At 39.6% G+C, this 23,690-nt stretch overlaps 2 protein-coding genes across 2 annotated transcripts; one reads left to right on the forward strand and one right to left on the reverse strand.

Moving 5' to 3' along the window:
* Positions 1–14,081: 14,081 nt before the first annotated feature.
* LOC149385593 (GDSL esterase/lipase 1-like) lies at positions 14,082–22,688 on the forward strand. The gene is made up of 5 exons (XM_089627483.1): positions 14,082–14,420; positions 14,520–14,641; positions 21,563–21,799; positions 21,903–22,149; positions 22,225–22,688. Exons 1-5 carry the CDS (start codon positions 14,162–14,164, stop codon positions 22,479–22,481), a joined length of 1,122 nt encoding a protein of 373 aa, XP_089483609.1. The 5' UTR covers positions 14,082–14,161; the 3' UTR covers positions 22,482–22,688.
* On the reverse strand, positions 16,172–20,272 carry LOC149385594 (uncharacterized). The gene has a single exon (XM_089625295.1). It carries the CDS (start codon positions 20,270–20,272, stop codon positions 16,172–16,174), a length of 4,101 nt encoding a protein of 1,366 aa, XP_089481421.1.
* Positions 22,689–23,690: the final 1,002 nt, after the last annotated feature.

A 23,690-nucleotide genomic window follows, 5' to 3' on the forward strand; every position in this document is an offset into this window, starting at 1 on the left:
CCTAGATCGACATGTTCAGAGCAGTATTAGTGCATAAAGGCACAAGGTACATACTCGATCTTTTCCTATTTTCTATTTCGGGAAAGTGCGTGAGGGAAGTGTGAACTTCAACTCACTCGAACACTTGAAAGTTTGAGATTACACATCTTTTTATTTTTCGGCTTGTCTACAAGGAGACCTCCCACTCAAATTTTCAAGAGCATATAGATTTTGAACATATGTGATATAGATATAGTTTTGAAAACATTTTGAAAATTTATTTGATTTGGATGACAAAATATTTTCAAGTTTGAAAGTGAAAACGGTTTTTCAAAATTCAAACTAGTTTTGTAAAAATTCAATTTCAATTAAACTTCCAAAAATCAAAACATTTTAATCTTACACATCATGTTTATAATCATATGAAAAACATTTTTGCTCAAGAAAATTTTCTCATTAGAGTTCTATAACTCATGGTAGTGGGGTTTGAAAATCCGGATTTCTAAAAAACTGGAGTTTCAGACAGCCGCGCACCTCGGAGTAAAATCGCCATATCTGGCGGCTCCGATGTCCTTTTGAGCCGAAACCGGTGGCATTGGACAGAGGACAGACAGAGCTTTAATTTGATTCAAGGATCATTAAATTTCGATTTCTGAGCAGAGAGTTATGCCACTTTTAATGCGGGTTTACTCCAGCTCGAAGAAAAAGAAATAAATTAAAGCTTGGTCCTATTTAGGTGCGAAAAAGAATCAAGTGTAACGGAACGTTTTAAGATGTTGTTTAAAGCTTTTATTTGTGTTTTATTAGCAGGGTAATAACATAGAATAAAAGAAATAACAACAAGCATAAAACGAATACGGTAAATAAAAGAAACTAGAAAGACAAAGTAACTAGTCACAAAATTTACCGAAATTTCTCAAACCTTTAAAACACGTTTTTCAATATAAAAAATTAAAAACTTTTAGAACTGATTCTAATGTGTTTTAAAAACATCCCAAACTCATAGAAAATCAACATGCTTTTTAATTTAAAGACATGAGCAATAAATTAAAAAAAAAATCTAAGATAACAATTCTAACTTGTCACAAAATTAGTAAACTTTCGAAAACGATTTTCAAGCTCATAATTTTAAAAACATGTACATGCTAATCTTTGACCATAGCTCTGATACCATTTGTTGGAATCGATCTAGGGTTTGAGAAAATAATTAACGCTTCGGTAAGCGGCGGAATTTTAAAAAATTTCTTTTACAAGTAAAACAGTTTTTACTAACCTAGACAAGTGCAAGTACATGTAATTAAAAACCAATATGAGCTAGAAGTTTACTAACCTTTCTTGAAGCTTGAACTTTGAAGAAGCTTGTGGAAAGTTTGCAACGCTCGTCTCCCCTCGCAGCACGTCTCTCTTTCTTTCCTCGGTACCTCGAGCAACCACGAAAGTTTCTATCACTAAATCACTCGAAAAGAAGGAATCATTGAGTGAGCACTTTTAAACACTACGACTTAAGAACGAGTCTCGAAGTCGCAGAGCTAAACACTAGGTCGAGTGAGGACCTAGGTGCCAAGACAAGAAAAATCGAAAATATAAACTAGAGAGAGAGAGAGGAAGGGGCGGCCAAGTCTAGAGAGAGAAGCTCTCAATCTCTAAAACTTTGGATGATGGAAAAGTGAGGAATGGGGCTCCTATTTATAGGAGAGGTTTTACCTTCAATAAGGTAGTTTCCTCTTCTATAGAATATCACATATTCATGAGCAAAAATCCTTTATTTCCCATTCTATCTTGGGCGCCCAAGGCTGCCTCCTAGAGGCTTGGATTTGTTTCCTTTTTTGTTCCTTGGCTTGCCCTTTTCTCACTTGGCCGAAATTCCCCATGCATGTGTGGGAAATTTGTTTCCTCTTTTTCTTTTGGCAAGTATCTAAATACATTTATGCACAAAATAAACTCTCCTATTTCTCTATAGGGTAGGCGCCCATAATCTTCTAGAAAAGGCTTCTAGAATTTTCTTCACTTGTTCATGACAACATAAGAAAATGCCCATTTAGAACTTTCAATAAAATTCTTATGAAATGAAATTAATTCACAAGGCCCAATGATCAAGTCATGGCCGAGTGACATTAAGTCATCAAATGAACTTGTCAAAAAATTTATTGACATTCATTTCATCCTTTGTCTCAAAAGACAAAAATACCATTTTGACTATTTTCGTTCTTGTTTTGACTTAGCTTCCAGTTTAACTATTCCTATCGATGTGATTCGTGACAGTGACCTCATGGACCCAAATGAACAAAGCTTTAGCTAAACACTTGGACTCAAAAGTTCACAAACCTTTTCCAAGTTTAGCTTAATGCCAACTGACTCCACTAAAGAGCTGACACTGAAAATCTCTCGGTTCAAATGAATTTATTTTCTACTCAAGAATTCACCTAATTGTAATGAGCGGATCCACTGAATATTATCTATGTTTACCCTTCATGAATGTCATCAGCTAGTCGGGATTTACTAAATTACCATTTTACCCTTCTAGCTGTTATTTCCTCAACTCCTTTGTCGCTTGTGAATAAGTTAGAAACAATGTATTGACGAGGAGCTAACAAGTCACATTGTTTCATCCAAAAGAGTCAGGACTCAATTTGGACACTGGCCAGTTCATTTATTCACACTCCAAGGAACAAAGCATGAGGTGACATACATTGCATTTCAGCAATCTTGTACATGAATTCCATATCTATGAGAACTTCACAAAGTTACTCATGACAGACTCACAACTTAGTACTTCACCAATAGGCCTTGTTCGGAATCACATAGTGAGTCCGAACTTTGACTTTCTCAAATGAGAATACTAAGGTGTGAAATGGCATGTCTCATTTCAGGATTAAGGTAAGCATGATGCAATTCATACATAGTGACTTCGAGACATAAGAGGTTAAATGGTTTGTTCTTATATTGTCTCTAGAAGTGCACTGGTCAATTCAGTACCTTCGGAAGATACCTAGAAGAACTATAGAGTCCCCAACTCTCAATGCCTCATAACCAGACATCATAGATTCTTCTAACAATCATACTGAGGTCAATAGTCCTTTGACCCTAAGATTGCGAATATATCGTTTTAAGCAAACTACGAAGAGTTTGTTCATGCAAATCTACATTTGTCTCTTCGTAAGTTGTTAAGTTTGTTTATGGACTAAAAGACTAAGGTTTTATCATAAAGCTTCAAACAAGGAAGATTGAATGAACGTTTCAACTTTTTATTAATGAATAAGCAATTACAAGCAAGAGTCTTCGTGAGACTACATTACATCAAATGTACACAAATAGACACTACTACTCTTCTTGTGGGCACCATTGACAACAAAGGATTGTACCACGCTTCGTCATTGCTTGATTGTGACTGATCAAAGCTTGACTGGTGGTTATCTGACTGCAATTGACTCTGATGAGCTTGAGTCTTATGTTCATCACTTGCACCATGGAAGTTCTGATCAAATCTGTGCCAGCACTTTACTGCTGTGTGGCCAACACGACCACATAGTTGACAGTAAGGACGTCCTCTGCCACTAGATCCAGATCCACGACCTCCTCTACCGCCTCTTCCGCGATTTGTTCCTCCACCACGATTTGAGCCTCGATTTGCACCTCCACGACCTCGATTTGTTCCAGCATAGGCATAGTTTGCAGTCATGTTGCTCGTTAGGCCTTGAGCGACATTATTGGCTTCAATTCGCATTTCATGAGACTGAAGCATGTACTGAACCTCTTGATGATTCAGATCTCCTTGCCTGGACGTTAGATTCACAACCACTGACTCATACTCTTGGCCAACACCTCCGAGGATGTAGAGTATGAGTTCGTCATCAGAAATGATTGATCCTGACGTGTTGTGAACATCTACAACATTTTTCATCTTCAAAATGTATTCGTCAATCGTAGCAGATCCTTTCTTCATTGTCTGTAGCTGAAGACGCAATTGAAGAAGGCGAGCTTTGGACTGAGTTGAGTTGATTCTTCCGATCACACTCCAGATCTCCGCAGAGGTCTGACAATGACTCACATGTCCAAGCTGAGTTTCATGAATCGAAGCGAGAAGCCAGCTCATCAGGAATTGATCGTATCGACGCCAGTTTTGGAACTCTGGATTTGGCTGTGGAGCTGAGCGATTTGAATCTGTGCTGGTTTCAACAAACTGAGAAGGAATCACAGCAGTTCCGAGTAGGATTTCTTCAAATCCATGAGCACGAACCGCATGAAGAACTTGAGACCTCCATAGCACGAAGTTGTTACTATCCAAGCGCAGAGATAGAGGATTCAGGTTAGGTGAGAAGATCGGTGTGGATTGAAACATTGAGGAAGAGACGCCATTTGTATTGACATTGATTGACGAATTTGAGTTCGCCGTTGAGATAGGTATTGAACCCTAGAATGGCTCTGATACCATGAAAGAGAAGAGAGAGAGAGAGAGAGAGAGAGAGAGAGAAGATGAGAGAATAATATCTTCAGAGAATGTTATTGTGATTCTCATGATTTGACCATAACAGAGTATTTTGGTTTTATACTACATACACGTCAGCAGCAGTATTTACACGTAAACAATACTAATTCATTACAAACAGGCATGGATGAGGAACTGAATTTTTCAATTTATTTTGAACTTTACGGTATTTCTAAATGTTCATAAACACGCATAGAGGAGATAATGATAAAAAAAAAAATTAATTAAAAAAAAAAATTCGTGTCGTGTCACATATTTGTCATCCTCTCATTTATTTCCATTCTTATTGTTCCGATATATTATTGAGTCATTGTTCTTTAATAACACTGGAGCACTTTCCATTTCTACTTCTGGATTGGTGGTGACATTTTATGCTGGTCGGTTGTCTCGTATAAAGTGAAGCTTTATTGCTTGTCTAGTATATATTTTGAAGCTTTATCATCTGGGGCACGAATAGTTATAGTTACCGTTAACGTTGATGATAAAAATAATTATGAGAATAATTGTCTTGGCTGAATAGAGTGATCAATCCATACACCGGAGATTTAGATCGGATTGATCTGATATTTGACGAATTTGAATACAATAAGTAGAGAAAAAAAAAGGAGCTAAAATAGGTGATGACCAATGGTGCTTGAATTCATAGTGAGTTTGAAGTAATATTGCGTCTAGAGGATTTGTGTTGCATACTTTGCACACTGAAATTGCATAACCCATCTTGTCAATAACACTATAAAGTGACATCAAGATACAGATTTTATCATAAATTTCAAATTTATCCAAATACAAGTTCAAATAAGATTCACTTTAAAAAAAAAAAAGATTTTTCTCCTCTATATAGTATCTACTTGAAGACTTTAATTCCATAATGCAATCGATCAGTTTATTTCGTAGTGTGTATTTTCTCTATTAATGTTTTATTTATATTTTATTCAAAATATTTTTAACTTTGTCATGAAATATTTACGGTTATTAAAATTGCTTGAATTTTTAAAAATATTGGTTTCTCTTCTTAAATTAATAACATTTTTTTAAAATATTTACATGAACCATTTCAATAAATATTAGAGAAATTGACATATATGTTGCCATTTGATAACTCACCTCCTATTTTGTTGTCAATGGTGCTCATAAAAAGAGTAGTAGTCTTTACTTATGTACATTTGATGTAAAATAGTCTCACGAAGACTCTTGCTTGTAATTACTGAATCATTAATAAAAGTTGAAACGTTCATTCATTCTTCCTTGTCTGTTTGAAGCTTTACGATAATCTATAGTCTTTACTCCTTAAACAAACCTAACAATACATGAAGAGACAAATGTAGATTTGCATGAACAAACTCTTCATGGTTTGCTTAAAAAATATATTCGCAATCTAAGGATCAAAGTATTATTGATCTCAGTACGATTGTTAGGAGAATGTATGATGTCTGATTATGGGATATTGAGAGTTGGAGACTCTATAGTTCATCTAGGTATCTTCTGAAGGTACTGAATTGACCAGTCCACTTCTAGAGACAGAATAAGAACAAATCATTTAACCTCTTATGTCTCGGAGTCACTACATATGAATTGCATCATGCTTACCTCAATCCTGAAATGAGACATGTCATTTCATAGCTTACGTATTCTCATTTGAGAAAGTCAGAGTTCGGATTCACTATGTGATTCTGAAATTGGTGAAGTACTAAGTTATAAAGATGTCATGAGTAACTTTATGAAGATCTCATAGATATGGAATTCATGTATAAGATTGCTGAAATGCAATGTATATCACCTCATGTTTTGTTCCTTAGAATGTGAATAAATGAACTGGCCAGTTTCCAAATTGAGTCATGACTCTTTTGGATGAATCAATGTGACTTGTTAGCTCCTCTTCAATACATTACTTCTAACTTATTCACAAGCGACAAATGAGTTGAGGAAATAACAGCTAGAATAGTAAAATGGTAATTTTGTAAATCACAACTAGCTGATGATATTCATGAAGGGTAAAAATAGATAATATTAATTGGATCCACTCATCACAATTAAGTTGAAATCTTGATAGAAAATAAATTCATTTGAACCGAGAGATTCTCAGTGTCAACTCTTCAGTGGAGTCAGTTGACATTAAGCTAAACTTGGAAAAACTTTGTGAACCTTTGAGTCCAAGTATGTTAGCTCAAGCTTTGTTCATTTGGATCCATGAGGTCACTGTCACAAGTCATATCGAGTAGGATTAGTTAAACTAGAAGCTAAGTCAAAACAAGAACGAGACAAGTTTTACGAAAATTGTCTAAAGGGCATTTTTGTCTTTTTGGACATAGGACGAAATGAATGTCAATAAATTTTTTGACATTGTCATATGATGACAAATGAAATACTCGGCCATGATGAGATTTTTGGGCCTTGAGGATTAATTTCATTTCATGGAATTTTACTTGAAAATTCTTAATGGGTTTTTCTTATATTGTCTTCATTTCATGGAATTTTACTTGAAAATTCTTAATGGGCTTTTCTTATATTGTCATGAACAAGTAAAGAAGCATCTAGAAGCTCATTCTAGAAGCCCCTTTGGCCGTCCATAGCATAGAGAGAAATAGAGTTTATTTTGTGCATTAATGTATGAAGATACTTGCCAAAAGAAAAAGAGGAAACAAATTTGCTTCTAGAAGCAAAGAGGATTTCGGCCAAGAGAGAAGAAATCAAATGAAGAAACAAATCCAAAGATTTCATGAAGCATGTTGGACGCCCATGAGGTGTGAAAAAGAGTAAATAATATTTGCTCATGAATATGTGATATTCTATGGACAAAAGGAAACTACCTTTTGAAGGTAATCCTTCTCCTATAAATAGAGCCATCATTCCTCTCATTTTCTCATTCCACATAAGTTAGAGATTGAGAGCTTCTCTCTCTAGACATTGTGGCCGCCCAAGTCCCCCTCTCTCTCTAGTTCTTTTCGTTTTTGTTTTGGCACCTAGGTCCACATTTGACATAGTGTTTTAGCTCTTCGACTCTTAGACTTGTTCTTGAGTCGTCGTGTTTAAAAGTGCTCACACACTAATTCATTCTTTTCTCGAGTGATTCATGTGATAGAAACTTTCGTGGTTAGTTCCCGAAGAACGAAGAAAGAGCTGCGTGGGGAGACGAACGTTTCAACCTTCCTAAGGCTTCTCAACGTTCAAGCTTCACAAAGGTTAGTAAACGAGTAATGCTCTTTAATAGTTTTAATTTAAATATAAACATGTGCTTGCTCTTTGTCTAGGTTAGTAAAATCGTTTTACTTGTTTAAAAGAAAATTTTTATTTTCCGCCGCTTGCTCGAAGCGTTAAATCTTTTCTTAACCCTAGATCAATTCCAACAAATAGTATCAGAGCTATGGTCAAAGATATGCATGTACATGTGATTAAAACTATGAGCTTGAAAATCGTTTTCGAAAGATTACTCGTTTTTTTACAAGTTATGATTGTTACCTTAGATTTTTTTTAATTTATTGCTCGTGCCTTTAAATTAAAAATCATGTTGATTTTCTATGACTTTGGGATGTTATTAAAACACATTAGAATCAATTCTAAAAGTTTTTAATTTTTTATAATAAAAAACGTATTTTTAAAGTTTGAGAAATTTCGGGTAAAACATTAGTCAATCATAATCAGCGATTAGCGCCAGTTTAGGATATTGCCTGATAGTTGCATTGCTCTCACGTACAATATTATACTTTACTCGTTCAATCATAGAGGATACGTAAAGAAGAATATTTACACATTTAATTGTTCTCCACGAGGTTCACATATAGCTTTATATAATATGCCAAATGTCGTAGGCCTAAATATAATTTTTGTGTCTACTAATGATATAAAATACTACTGTCTCTATTTGTCACCTAACCTTATTATATATACAATTAATTGATGTCATGTATGGAGATAGACTCCAAACCCACCAAACTGACAGGCACAAAAAAAATCAACGACGTTTTTCAATTATATCTGGTCCATAATATATATAACGATCTTTTTTTTTTCTTTTAGTATTTACAAGGATCCCTTTGAACTCTTACACGAGTGTTACTTTACCCCTTGTACTTAAAAAACATACACAACGAACCCTGAAATTTTGCATTGTATCCAAATAAATCCTTCTGTCAAAAAATTTCAAACGGTGTTATGCAATTAAGGGTAAAAACATATTTTCTTTTTCTTTATATTCTTTTTTATTTTGTTTAAAATGTATTTCAAACCACACCGCCTCTGATATATTCCATGGCTGGAAACCATACTCATCTCCAAACCCCAACCCTTCACCGCCGTACCACCTGATCGAAGTAATCGCCCGATTCCGAGACCACCCTGACCGAAAGGAAATCCAGTCATATCCCCTCGCTCGGAGCTTCTTCTTCTTCTCGGACCAAATCTTCACTTTGACCGGAGCGAACGACGAGGATCGAGTTGAATTTCATTGTAGCTGCGAACGCAATTCGAAAGTGAAGACATCGGAGATCCTCGCCCCAAACCCTGCCAAATCTATTTTCCTATATCTGATCTCTACTCTCCTTTCTCAAGTCTTTTGTGTTGAAACTTTTCTTTGTTCCTCGATGAACTGTAATCTCAGTATCGAAATCGTCATCTTTCTCCACCTCTATGCCAAGTGGGTATCAATTGAAACCCCAAATCTGAAAAAAAAATAAAAAATAAAAAAAATTCCTCGCCGAACCGTTCTTGGTGAAGCCCATCATCAAGGAACACGAGGACTAATGGTCAGAGTCGCTGAACCGATCCATGAACTCGTTTGCGGGATGAGTGGTCTGAGGAGAGGAAGAATTGTCGGTGTCGAAGTCGTCGGGCATGAGGACCGCGAAGCGGTTTAATTAAGGATTTTTCGGATTGGTGATTGTCGTCGGAGAGGACGAGTCGTCGTCGTTGCTGAAGAGAGTCCGACTGTGATTGTTTTGGTGGCGGAGCTCCGGCGGCCCAAGAAAGAGCGTTGGGTTTGAGATGATGTTGTACATGTTTTTTGGTTTTGGAGAGAGAGAGAGAGAGAGAGAGAGAGAGAGAGAGAGAGAGAGAGAGAGAGAGAGAGAGAGAGAGAGAGAGAGAGAGAGAGAGAGAATAAAAAATTAAAAATAAATTAAAATTGAATTTACAATTTTATCTTTAAATATAGGGATATTTTGATTCTTTCCAAAATACAACCATGTCACGTGCTAAAAACGTGACCAAAAACTCAACGTCTGTAAAAAAAAATTGTTGAGAGAAGGACTCATTTTGATACAATGCAAGATTTCAAGGTTTGTTGTGTACGTTTTTCGAGTACAAGAGACAAACTGTTAACCGTGTAGAAGTTCAAGGGGGATTCTAGTAAATACTCATTTCAATAAATATTAGAGAAATTGACATATCTACTGCCATTTGATAACCCACCTCATATTTTCCATCAAATGTTAATTTGACAATTCTACTAGTTGGCCAAGTGTGCAAAGACTCTTTTACCCTTTTTTCCCCCTCAAAATCAATCTCTCATTCTTTGTTATCTCATTCTCTCTCTTTCAACACATAGAAAAGAAAATTCTTAAAATCTTTCATGGCCTCACAATTCTCTCTATGTCGCCTTTTTCCGGCCACCACCGCCACGAACTTAAGCAGCGCCGGCATGGCCTGAGCTCCATCCACCACCGCCACCTCCAATGGGCTCTCGTGAGCCCACGTCAAACTCTCCAGCGACTTTGTCCCAATTCTCCGGCTAGAGCACGTTCTGATACAGTGATCGGTCGAGCCGCCCGACCCAGATGAGGCACGTCACGAGCTTCTGAACCTCCAACATGTGTTCTTGGGCGAACGAGGAGAAGTGGGCCATACTCGAGAGCCTCTTATGTGCTCCGGCTCAGAGAGAGGTTGGACCCGTTTCATTTCAATCGCCACCGGCTTCAACGCCGACAGGAGAGGCGAGACCGTCAGCTTCAGCTTCTGGATCTGGGCGCGCATCGGATTTTGTGTCGACGGCTGGCGGAGGCTACTCAGAGTCCTCTGCGAGAATTTCGACGTCGAAATCTCATATGCTTCCGGATTCGGGAAGTTCCTCGGTGGGGTTTGCTACGGGGGCAAGTCTTTTCGTTCGTCCTCTCGTTAGATGTTTGGTCGAGAGGCGTGATGTGTGATGGAGTTGGGTCAGTCGGGATCGGCCCTGTTGCAGCTCGGGGGTTCGCTAGTTTGAGAGGCGGGGGTTCCCGTGGAATCTCCCATTGGGCATTGAGTTGTTGTCTTCTATCCTCGTCATGGCGAGTCACAGGTCTCGGGTCGTGGACGCGTCTTGGTGGCGCAAACCTTCGAGTGTCGCTGCTATTTTCCATGTCCTCTTTGTGGCCTCGGCAATCGAAGGCGGACGGACGCGGCCGATCTATTCTAGTCTCAGAGAAGGAGTGAGAACTTCGTGAGGCAGCCGGGTGGTTTTGTGGCATTGGCTCGACCATCGTTCGACGAGCCTCACGGCGTCGGTGATGTTCACGAACTTCTCGTGCCCCTTCGAGGTGGTTGTGACCTATGTGTTGGAATTGATCTAGGGTTGAGAAAAGACTTAATGCTTCAAGCAAGCGGCGGACTTTAAAAATTTTCTATTAAACAAGTAAAACGATTTTACTAACCTAGACAAAGAGCAAGCACATGTTTATTTTTAAATTAAAATTATCAAAGAGCATTAGTCATTTAAAAACCTTTGTGAAGCTTGAACGTTGAGAAGCTTTAGGAAGGTTGAAACGTTCGTCTCCCCACGCAGCTCGTCTTTCTTCGTTCTTCGCGAAAACTCAAATAACCACGAAAGTTTCTATCACAAGAATCACCAATTTGAAATCACTTTTGTGAGTTAATAATGACTTACCTCATAGTTTGTGTGAGTGAGTTATTTATAGAATGTTGGCGCTTGGCTCTTGGTGCTTGACACTTGGTGCGTGGCTTTTGACGCTTGGCGCGTGGCGCATGACGTTTGGCGCTTGTCGCTTGGTGCATGACGCTTATCGCTTAGTGCTTGGCGCGTGGCGTTTGTCGCTTGGTGTATGGCGCTTGACGCTTATCGCTTGGGCGTGAAGCATGACTGTGTGCCATCATGAAATAACTCGCAAGCATGTTTACCAATCCTCAGTTTTTATCAAACAGATTTTCGGGTCGTTTGACCGAGTTATCCTTTTTGCATTATGATGTCGTTTTCGCTATTGTAACATCATTTTTAGTAATTGAGGCGCCGTGTATAACACTTTTCATATAAATGGTTTGATTACTTTGAAATTTTGAAAATGATTTATAAATTTATTTTCAATCTCTCAAACGTCTTGTAGGTTTTTTGCACAAACAATGCTTCCTATTTCTGGTTTCACTTACGTTATGTTTATAACCCAAAATAATTTGATGCAAAAAAAAGTCCGTGGTATTTTTCTTCTGTTGGCAAAATCCATGGTATAACTCAAATTGAGTTTGATTTATCATCGAAAAACGAAATGAAAATTTAAATCCAAGCAAATTTAGAAGTGTGGGAGATCTCATGTCTCTGTATCTCTTCTAACTCTGTCCATTTTGTTTCTTTCGATTTATTTATTTTTTCTATTTCCAAACACAATAGAGGACCTTGATTTCGAACTGGCCGGTTATGTTTGCCGAGTAAAAACAGCTCCGTTGTTTTTTCAGTAGTCCAATCGCAACAGAGAAGCCCGGATTTGTTGGTGTTCGGAATTTCCATTCATGAACATCTTTTACTTGCATATGGAATATTAGAGTGAATTCTGGTCAATAACACTGCGTAAAATTATGATAGTCTATGAGTATTATAATTTATACAAAAAATTAGCAAAATAACCAATTCAAACGTTGTGATTTGTTATATAGTCAAGGTTTTGTAAATATTATAAATAGCCACACAGATGACATGGCCCAATTATAATTTTTGGTCTTTCCGAAAATTGCCCTTATTTGAGTTTTGAATTTCGAATTTTTTTGAAATTCGAATTATATAACCATCCCGAATTTTGTAACTTAAATTTCCTGATATCAAGTGTGAACATGATAACATGTAGTTAATGACTCCTTATATGTAGTAACTGTTTTGTACGTGGCATTGGAAAATTATTTGTTTCCTTATATATATTATTATGTATTTACTGATTGATTTTTCTTGATTCCTTTATCATATTTAAATTTCTCTATTTTCCACCGCTCATGTAATTTCAAACGCTGAGATATCAACCATCCACACCATGTCTAGATTTTCTCTTATAAAATCAGGTGGTGTAATTTTTTAAGTTTTGAAATTAATGTATTCTTCTCATTTTTTTTTTAATTTTAGTCTATTCTCATACCGGTTTACATAAAATTACTTTGTATTTACGTATATTTACTGTCGCTATTATATTGCAGTGAAGCTTTTTGAACGTCAATAGCTGGAAAACCATAACCCATTGTCAGGTGGTGTAAATACAAAATGTAATCAAAATGATTTACAACTGTTTTTCGGTGGACGGCGTTATTATGAGCTTCTATTTTTTACGGCAGCTATTTTCATACCCGTCATCGTGGTTGAGCTTTATTAACCTTGTTTTACAGTAAATACGTGTTAATATTCCAATTTAGTCATAACAAATTCAGAACTAGACATATTATGCAGTAAATATATGTAAATATACAAACACACATCAAGCCATTTACAACCCGAACCTCCAAATCTCGTCTAAAATTTCTTGGGTTTATGGAAAAAAAATCTAGGATTTTGAATAAGCTATATACGAATATTAACATCCATTTACAATCCTAAATCTTTATCGACGAGGAAGATGATTAACACAAACTAAATGTTTTCAGAAATCGAATAAAAAACCCAGGTTATCTTTCCACTTTTTGTGTAATTCTTTTTCTGAAATTAGTAAATACTTGTAAAACCATCAAGAACATCTACAAATCCATACCTGAGAGAGTCGCTGCAGCCGAAATCGGAGGTTGGCGATGGTGGACTGGATTTCGTCGGAGGAGAGACAAAGATTTTTCTTTTTCTTTGAGAGCTTTTTTTTTTTTTTACCGAGTAAATGGTCCAGCGGTTAATGAAGAGGTTTAATAACCTAGAATCTCGGGAATAGAAATTTCTTTATTTTTTTTTCATCATTAAATGGACGAATGGGCGGGAAATGTTTTTTGGGCATTTAGTAATCTTGGACAGGTAGTTAATTCCTGCTGGCTATTTACTTAATATTTACAAAACCTTGATTATTTAGCAATTTTTAAGGTTTGAGTTGGCTATTTTGCTAAATTACCCTAATTTATACCTATATATCTTACCCAACTTACCAATTCGGATAACGAAAACTCAAATATATATATATATATATATAGATATATATATATATATATATATATATATGTTAAACAAAGAATAATGCATTGTTTGTGGAGTGTTTTATATATATATTAAACAAAGAATAATGCATTGCTCGTGGAAAGTTTTATATTGCCAGATAAAGTATGCAGGACCCACATACAATTCTATACCAAACTCAATTATTACGTGGGTGCACGACACAGTAAAAGGAAAGAAATAAATATAACCATATTAAATAACTTAGCGTGTATATATACATGTCCCAAGCATATATACAATATCGTACGACGTTGCTCAAACCACCAGATATAGACTCTTAATCCATCGTCAGTTCGTGGCTCTCCTTCAACTCCAAATCATCGATCATGACGTGCCCGAAAAAGTCGACCGTGTTTGCCAATTATATTTGGTCCGTAGTTTTCACACTATTAATTCCGTCCCTAATCTTCGCCGGAGCCGAGAAGCCGACGGCAATGTTTGTTTTTGGAGACTCGATATTCGACGCAGGAAACAACAACTACATAGAAACCCCACGTCACGTGAATGTATGGCCGTACGGAGAAACCTTCTTTGGTCATCCCACAGGCAGATATACGAATGGCCGTACCATTCCTGATTTCATCAGTTAAGTATAGCCATGTCATATATAGGACTTTGAATACTAGTTAGAACAACAACAATTAATATACTTAGTGCGTGTTCGTGGATTGTTAATTTTTGTAGGTGAGTACGCCAAATTGCCTTTGGTTTCGCCGTATTTACAGCCCGGTTTTCGCAACTACACTTACGGTGTCAACTTCGCTTCTGGTGCGGCCGGAGTTCTTTCCGAAACTCATCAAGGCCGTGTAAGTGATCATTATTCAACACATCAAACAAATCACTTTATTTCAATATATATATATATATATATATATATATATATATATATATATATATATATATATATATTATATAAGAATGTCTTTTCTTAATAAGCATCTTTTTTTCTTATCAAACAAGCATCTTATTTTCAATCGTAATGATCTAGTAACCGTGAAAGTTTAGAAAGTAAGAAAACAAAAAAAAAAAAAAAAATTAAAGTGGTGTTTATATTTTAAATATTCGAAAAGATTGGATTTCTTTTTCTTTGAAAGAGAATACTGTGTCTTTTCAAGAGCTACAAGTTTTTCACAAAAGAACTAGTTCAGTGGTAAACACCCTGACTCGCCCATGTACGTGTGATTATTATACATTGAAATGATTTTATTATTAACGCTGAAATTTTGAAGTATATAAAATGTGCGTTCTGTTTGCAAGCCGGAAAATATGAGAGAAATTAAAAATTTAAAGGAAAATGTAATTATTAACAGGTAAATCTGATGATAAAATTAAAATTATTAATTTTGGAAGCCATAAAAATTTTGAGGGGAAAAAAAAGACAGATTTTCAAGGAGAATGGAATCCCTCGTTTAATTACACATTTTTCATCCTATTTTCCCTTTTATTTTATTTCCTTCAAAGTTTTCTCAACTCAAACATAATAACACAAGAATAATAACAATATGGAATATCAGTATGGACTATACTTTCATTTCCATTCTACATTCAAAGTTCCAAACGCACTATTAAATTCGATTACTATATCAAAAAATTAGAAAAATAGTCAATTTAAACGTTTGATATTGCTAAATAATCAATGTTTGATAAATATTAAGTAAATAGCCATAAATGATGACGTGGCTTAATATGACAGTGGTTATTTACTTGATATTTACGTTTGTAAATATATAAAAATGACTATTTACCTACTATTTACCAAACCTTGTCTATTTAGCAATTCTCAACGTTTAAATTGGCTATTTTGCTAAATTACCCTTACTATATTATATATACATTAACGCATCTGATTTCAAATTGCACGCGTGGAATATTTGTAAAGTAAAGAAGAAAGATATCAGAAAAGTAGTGTTTATTATTAGAATGTTCAAAAACATGCTTTAACGAGGCTTTTTTTTTTTTATTTTAAAAAAAATTAACAAAACGACGCATGGTTTGAGGATGTGACCCTTCCTCCATGGCGATAATTCTTGGAGTAATCACTACACTACTACCCACAAGAATGCAAGTTTTGTTCTCTTTGGGTTCACAAATTTAAATAATAAATATTTGTATATACTTTTCCTAATCTACACGTAACACACGAGATGAGTTACTCATAACTTTATTCATCTTTGTTAATTTTTATTCTCTTTTTAAATTAATAACATGTCCTTCAAGAGGGTGGCTTTTTGCGTTCACTCATATAAAATCGAGCCCTAGCAATTAGACCAGTTACTCGTTTTGTACTATGTTAGGCTTTTTTTTTTTTTTTTTTGAAGCACAAAACTGGAATTTCATTAAATCTGCAAGTCTGCTATGACAGCTTCAGCCACCATTGGAGGAACCAACCCCTCCCAATGAACAGTATTATCAAACTTAAGAGCCATTCTCGCTAAACAATGCGCTGGCCAATTACAAAGACGCGGAACATACATAAAAGAAATATCATCCAGAAAATTGCTAACAAAGTGAATATCATCTATGAACGTCCCGAACTCAGCCAAAGAATGAGATTTATCCTTAAGAACTGTGATCACCTGAGCATTGTCCGATTGAACTACAACCTTCCGATGACCTGTTTCCAAAGCATGTTGGAGACCAATCAGGACCGCCCGAGCTTCTGCTGCCGCCACGCTCAGAGGACTCGACAAAGGATCAAACATCGCAGAGAGAACTGCTCCAGTTGTGTTCCTGATCAACACTCCAGCGCTAACTCGTCCATGCTCCCGGTCTGTAGCTGCGTCCACCGAAGCCGCCACCCATCCCTCCGGAGGAGGAGGCCATTTGGTTATCTCTGATCGTCTCGGGCCTGAGATTGTAGTTGTTGCCGAAGCTTCTCTGAAGTCACTCGCAACTTGCAGCACCCACTCCACCGACCTGTGCGGGTCGTCCTTCCTTTTTTGGAAAATCGCAGTGTTTCGCAGGTTCCAGCTTTGCCATAGTAACATAATCAGCCTCTCCAATTCCAATGTACCTGCTGTTTCCCCAACATCGTGCAGCTCCAAGACCCAATCAATCTCCTCCGGCTTCCCTTTGAAAGGCAAAGAGCCTGCTGCCTTCCAGAACCGGGCAGAATCCCGACAACGAACCAGAGCATGCATCCTCGATTCCATCGTCGAACAACACCTTTCACAAACTCCGTCCCTCACTATGTGGCGTCTGACTAAACTGGATTTCACTGATAGCCAGTTATTACACAACTTCCATATAAAGGTTTTGACTTTCGGGAGAATTTTCAGTCCCCATAAAAGTCTCCACCACTTGGAAGTGATACCAGTCTCCGACGATCCTTCTCCAGCTCCTCTGCAACAAGCAATGTGGTAACCCGACTTCACAGTGTAATCCCCATTCGACGTGTAATGCCAAATACGAACATCCGCCGGGTCCATTCTTGAGCACGGAATCTGAAAAATCTCCTTCGCGACCTCCTCGCCCAATAATCCGGTAACAAACTCCTTGTTCCACTCTCCGTTGCCAAGCTTCAAATCTACAACTCGAAGGCCCGCCGGGATGAAAGGCGGGTTTAGAAGTTTAGAATTGTCCATACGCGGAATCCAACGATCCTCTACAATGTCCACATCTTCCCCGTTCCCAACTCGCCATCTAGACCCTTTCTCAATGACCTCCCGCCCCCATAGGATCCCTTTCCAAATAGCCGAGCCTGATTTCGAGATCGGAGCCCTCATCACGTCAGTATTGGGAAAGTAAGCGGCTTTTAGAACCCGATTAGACAAAAGTTGAGGCTGCCGAATGATGCTCCACACTCTTTTAGCTAAAAAGGCTTGGTTGAAGGCTGTGACATCCCGAAAACCCATCCCCCCCTCAGCTTTCGGCTTGCAAAGCTTCAACCACGCTCCCCAATGAATCTTCTTCCTCTCAGCCGTGCTACCCCACCAGAACCGTACCAGCAGTTTCTCAATTTCCTTAATAAGACTCACCGGGAGCTTGAAGACACTCATGACATAGGAAGGAATCGATTGGATAACCGATTTAATCAGCACCTCTTTACCCGCCATAGAGAACACCGAAGCCTTCCAACCCTTTACCTTATTCCAAACTCTTTTCCGAACAAAGTCAAAAGTGTCTTTCTTCCTTCGTCCTACTACTGTAGGGAGACCTAGGTATTGTTCATGGCACTTAGAATGAACCACCCCAAGTCTCGTAGCAATCTCTTCACCCAAACTCCCGTCTACATCCCGGCCAAAGCAGATTTCGGACTTGTCATAATTAACCACTTGCCCCGAAGCTGCCGCATATTCATCCAGTGTAGCTGTAATCACCATCCCCTCCTCAACAGTAGCTTTGAAAAAAACAAAACTGTCATCGGCAAAGAGAAGGTGGGAAACTCGCGGCCCTTCCATCCCGAACCGAATGCCTCGGAGGCTTCCTTCTTCCTCCTTTTTTCGAAGCATACCTGAAAGCCCTTCCGCCACAAAGAGAAAGAGAAAAGGAGAAAGTGGATCTCCCTGTCTCAGTCCTCGTTGAGGAGTCACCGACCCAACTAGGCTGCCGTTGATGTTGAAAGTGAATTTCACCGACGTAACACACTTCATCACTTTCACTATCCATTCTTGCGCATAACCCAAACGAGCCATCATCGCTTCCAAAAAGTCCCACTCTACTCGATCGTACGCCTTAGAGAGGTCGAGTTTCAAGGCTGCGACATCTCCGTTGCCAAATCTCCCGCGTCTCATCGTATGGATGCTCTCATAACCTGTTATGACATTATCATGAATGTTTCGATTTCCCACAAAAGCGCTTTGCTCCTCCGATATCGCCGCGTTCATCGTACCCTTGAGGCGTTCCGTAAGGCAGCGAGACACGACTTTGTACACCACGTTACAAAGGCTAATGGGTCGAAAATCCTTCACCAACCTCGGCTCCTTCACTTTCGGAATAAGAGAGATTACAGTCTCATTAAGAAGACCCGGCCCCTTCTCAGAGTTCAAAATTTCAAGACACACGGCCGAGAGCTTCTCTCCAACAATCTTCCAATATCGCTGATAAAAACTGGCTGGAAGTCCATCTTTACCTGGGGCTTTTGACGGGGCCATTCTGAAGACTTCTCGTCTGACCTCCTCACTCGAAAAAGGCTGCAAGAGCATCTCATTCATCTCCGCTGAAATTCTAGGCTCGGACATGTTTATCACCGACGCAATCAGCTCCGAAGAAGGCCCCGATGAGCTAAAAATATTCGCAAAATATTCTACCACGACCTCGCTGATTTGTTGGTGCTCCTCCACCCAGTTGCCGTTAGAATCACACAACCCTTTTATGGTGTTTTTCTTTTTCCTTTGAGAAGCTTTTCGATGAAAGAAACGCGTGTTCCGATCTCCTCCTTTCAACCAGTCAGCCCGGCTTCTCTGAAACCAGTATTTTTCTTCTTTATCCAACAAAGCTTCCAGCCTCTTCTCCTCTTTCCGCACCGAATCAACGGAAGCCACCATGAGGGAAGAGTTCAGCCTGCTCACAATCTCTGTTTGAACTCTAATAGCCTCTCGAAGATCTTTAAGTTTATTCCTTCCCCATTTACTTAGGGATTTTTGAACATTCCCAACAGCTTCCAGGAAGGCCTCTTGTCCTACTTCCTCCGTCAGCCAAGCCGAGGAAATCAGATCCTCACACGCCTCCTCGTCGCACCAGGACTCCTCAAAGAAAAAGCGTCGACGGTTCTTATTCAGTCCCAGAACCTTCTTTGTTTCTCCACCTGTCATCAGCACCATCGGGCGGTGATCTGAGCCACGGAACTCCAGATATTTCACCACACCGTTTGGAAAAAGCTCAATCCAGTCCAGGTTTGCTAGACATCTATCCAGCCTTTCCAAAATGGATCCATCTTTTCTCAAACGTCTCCAAGAAAAACAGTCTCCAACGAACGGAACCTCTTCCAGCCCACAATCCCCAATAACCTGCTTGAAGGCTTCTATTTGACCCGGAGGCCTAGGCAGTCCTCCCCAAATTTCCGAATCACATCGGACTTCATTAAGGTCACCCCCACACAGCCATGGCCCGATGCTCAACCCATTAACCCGTCTTATAAGGTCCCAAGAATGCTTCCGTTGGGACGAGTCTGGATTGCCGTACATACCTGCGAACCTCCATCCAACCCCTGCGTCATCCTTAACTTGTACGTCCACGTGAAATCGTGAGAACGATCCCACCGAAACTTCCACCGAATCACGCCACAAAATACCAAGTCCCCCACTCAGCCCCACACGATCAACAGCAAAGCAATTCTCAAAACCCACCCGTACTCGAACTCTCTCCATCTGCACTTTAGTCATCTTGGTTTCAGATAGAAAGATCACCTCTGGGGAGTAATTCTGTATGTGAGAACAAAGAGCTCTCACTGTCCCGGGGCTCCCCAGCCCCTGGACATTCCACAGAATGAGATTCATTGCTCTCGGCGGCCTTGCATCTCAAGGCTCGCCGCTTCAGTAGGGGGTGCCGTGAAAGAATCCGACTTTTCAGAAACCTCCATAGCAGAGACAGGAATTTCAGAGATATCATCAGTAATATCCTCCACCGTGCTCTCTGAGTGCGCAGTGAAGGCCAGCGACGGATGTCCAGGATCATTGACTGCCACTCCCAGATCCGCCTTCGCATCCTGGCCAGCCGTACAACCCGAAGAGATGGAGCTAAAACTTTCGCGTTTCTTCCTGGACGGTTTTTTGACGCGAGTGGATTTCTTCGGAGTGGAGACCGCAGCAATAGGTGTGCCAGTGGAGGAACGTCTCTTCTTCGAAGTTTTAGGCCCGTCATCATCCTGGATCACCCCAAAAATTGACGTGGACACGGGCCCTTCATTCGCAGAAGTTGGGCCGTCAGCCGAAATGGAAGAGCCCATCTTCAGGGAGGCTTGCCCCCTCATTGGGCTTTGAGTATCAGTATGGGCCGGTACGAGCCGGATTGAAGGAGACCCCACGTGGCCATCACGTGACGAGCTAAAAACTGCCGGTTTGGGGACTTGAGGATTACTCTTGGAACCTTGCACTTCTTCATCAATAGGCTTCTCGAAACTAGGATCTCGCACGCCCGTACCACTTTTCCCCAGGACTGCACGAGTCCCCATCAAAGGTTGCTCCGATGGGCCATCCCTGTGTTTTCGACCCAGATTTCCGGTGACGGCTGTACCACCCCGGTTGAACTCTACCTTCAGCCAATCACCAAACGCCGGTGACTCACTACCGTCCGGCATCACAATCTTCATCACTGGAGACTCACAAGAGCGAGTTTCGTGGCCAATTTTCCCACAACGATAGCACATAAAAGGCAGGCGTTCAAACTTGAACTCCACCCAGACTTTCCGGCCTTCAAAAGGCACAAATCTCCCTGGACAGATCGTCCCAGCCACCGGAATCACCACCTGACATCGGACGAAGTTCTTAAAGGTACTATGTTAGGCTTTCAGTGTGAATTTATATTCCTATCATAAAAAAATAAAAATTCATACCTGACAAGAGCGGTCAACTCGATGTTACGCACCCATAAATAAGTAAATGAGTTTGACTCACGGCGAAAGAAAACATAATCAATTAAAATACCGGCCTTTTTTGTGTCCTTTATTTTTTTCTACCATCGGTGCTTTGTGCAAAAAGTGTTATGCACGCAAAGAAAAATTTAGGTCGCAAAATTCAAAGCTCTTGGGAGCGTTTTAATGTAGTTTTCGTGTTTCTGAACTCATTCAGGTGATAGACCTCAGAACACAAGTGAGAAACTTCAACAATGTAGAGAAACGGTTGCGGCAGGAATTAGGCGGCGAAGAGGAAGCAAAAGCATTCTTTTCCTCGGCTGTCTACTTATTTAGTGTTGGGGGCAACGATTATTTCGACGCATTTGACAAAAACCCATCTCTCTTTCTCTCTCAACGCTCCATGGAAGAGTTCATTGGCATCGTAATTAGCAATTATACAAATATTATACAAGTAAGAAAGTAAAATACATAAGTTCATTGTCTAATAATGAAGCAATCTCTTTTATAATTGCAATGTGAACAAAAATAAATAGATTTTTTTTTTCTTAATTCAGGAGATACATAATAAAGGAGGCCAAAAATTTGGGTTTTTAAACTTGTCGCCTATTGGTTGCACTCCTTCATTGAGAGCGCGGAAAGACGGTTGTGTTGAAGAGCTAGTTGAAGTTGCAAAGCTACACAACAAAGTACTTTCTCAAACCCTTCAAAGCCTAGCTCAGAACCAGCTTGACGGTTTCAAGTACTCGATCCTTGACTTTTTCGCTTCAATTAGCCAAATATCAAACAATCCGTCAAAATACGGTAATTAATTAGACGTAAATAAAATATATGCTCCAGTTATACATCACAATAACGTTCTTGTTTTTACTCCTTAAGGTTTCAAGGAAGCGAAGATGGCTTGTTGCGGGTCTGGTCCGTATAGAGGATATAATACTTGTGGAAAGGTTTCAGAGTATGAATTGTGCAAAAATCCAAATGAATTCCTCTTTTTCGATGATGTACACCCAACAGAGATGGTCTATGAGCACTTGGCTGAGCTATTTTGGACTGGAAATTCGAACATGGCATGGCCGTACAGTCTCAAACAACTCTTTGAAATGGGCAAAGAATCCTTTAAATTACAAGCTATTTAGCTCTTGACATTATTACAAAATAAAAATAAAATATTCTCCATCTCCATCATTATTCAGGTGTTTTACATTATCAATGTTAGCGATAAAGCTAGAGAGTGTTTGGATCAAATGAGTAAACGAGATTTCATTGATGGATGAGAAAGTACAAATAAGATCAGTATTTATAGCTACCGATCTAGAGAAGGAAATAAACGACAACAAGTAGAAAGAGAGACGTAAACGACACGCAACAGATAAGACACAGCTCGCTCCTCAGCTCGCCCCTCAGCACAACTCGCTCCTCAGCTCGCCCCTCAGCACAGCTCGCTCCTCAGCACAGCTCGCTCCTCAGCTCGCTCAGTATCTCTAACAGCCCCCCGCAAGCCGAGCGTGGAGGGAGACTCAACGCGAAGCTTGGAGCGCAAGACAGGAAATTGGAGGCTGGAGATGGGCTTGGTGAGAATATCAGCCGTCTGATCAATGGCAGGGACATGACGCACCTCAAGCTGGCGTTGTAGAACCTTGTCTCGCACGAAGTAGAGGTCGATTTCGATATGCTTGGTCCGGGCATGGAGGACCGGATTAGCAGCAATCTGGACAGCGCTCAGGTTGCCACACCAGAGGACTGGCCGGCGAGAAGGGACGTGGCCCAGCTCGTGGAGGAGAGATTGAACCCACGTGACTTCCGAGACAAGGCTAGCGAGGCTACGAAACTCTGCTTCGGCTGTAGAGCGAGAGATGGTGTGTTGCTTGTGTGACGACCAAGCGACCAAATTTGCGCCCAGAAAGACGCAGAAGCCTGAGGTGGACTTCCGATCGTCACAATCAGAGGCCCAGTCAGCGTCACTGAACCCTGATAAGGACAGATCAGACAGTGGTTGACGCCGAATGAGCAGACCAAACTCAACTGTGCCAGCAATGTATCGAAGAATTCGCTTAACAGCCTTCCAGTGAGAGACCAGAGGTTTTTGCATAAATTGGCAAACCTTGTTGACAGGGAAAGAAATCTCAAGCCTGGTGATGGTTAGGTATTGTAGAGCACCCACGACACTCCTATACAGCGATGGAGAGTCGAACTCATCGTGGCCATAAGCAGTGAGATTGATCCCAGAGGCCATAGGAGAGGCCATGCCCTTTGCGGTGTGCATGTTCACTCTGGTCAAAAGATCTTTGGCATACTTCGTTTGAGATAGTAATAGACCAGTAGGCACATCAGTGACTTGTAAACCA

The sequence above is a fragment of the Urtica dioica genome, chromosome 9 (genome assembly GCF_054948205.1).
Source record: "Urtica dioica subsp. dioica isolate 48M chromosome 9, U.dioica_male_clone48M_v1_H2, whole genome shotgun sequence".
In the NCBI taxonomy this organism is placed as follows: domain Eukaryota; kingdom Viridiplantae; phylum Streptophyta; class Magnoliopsida; order Rosales; family Urticaceae; genus Urtica; species Urtica dioica.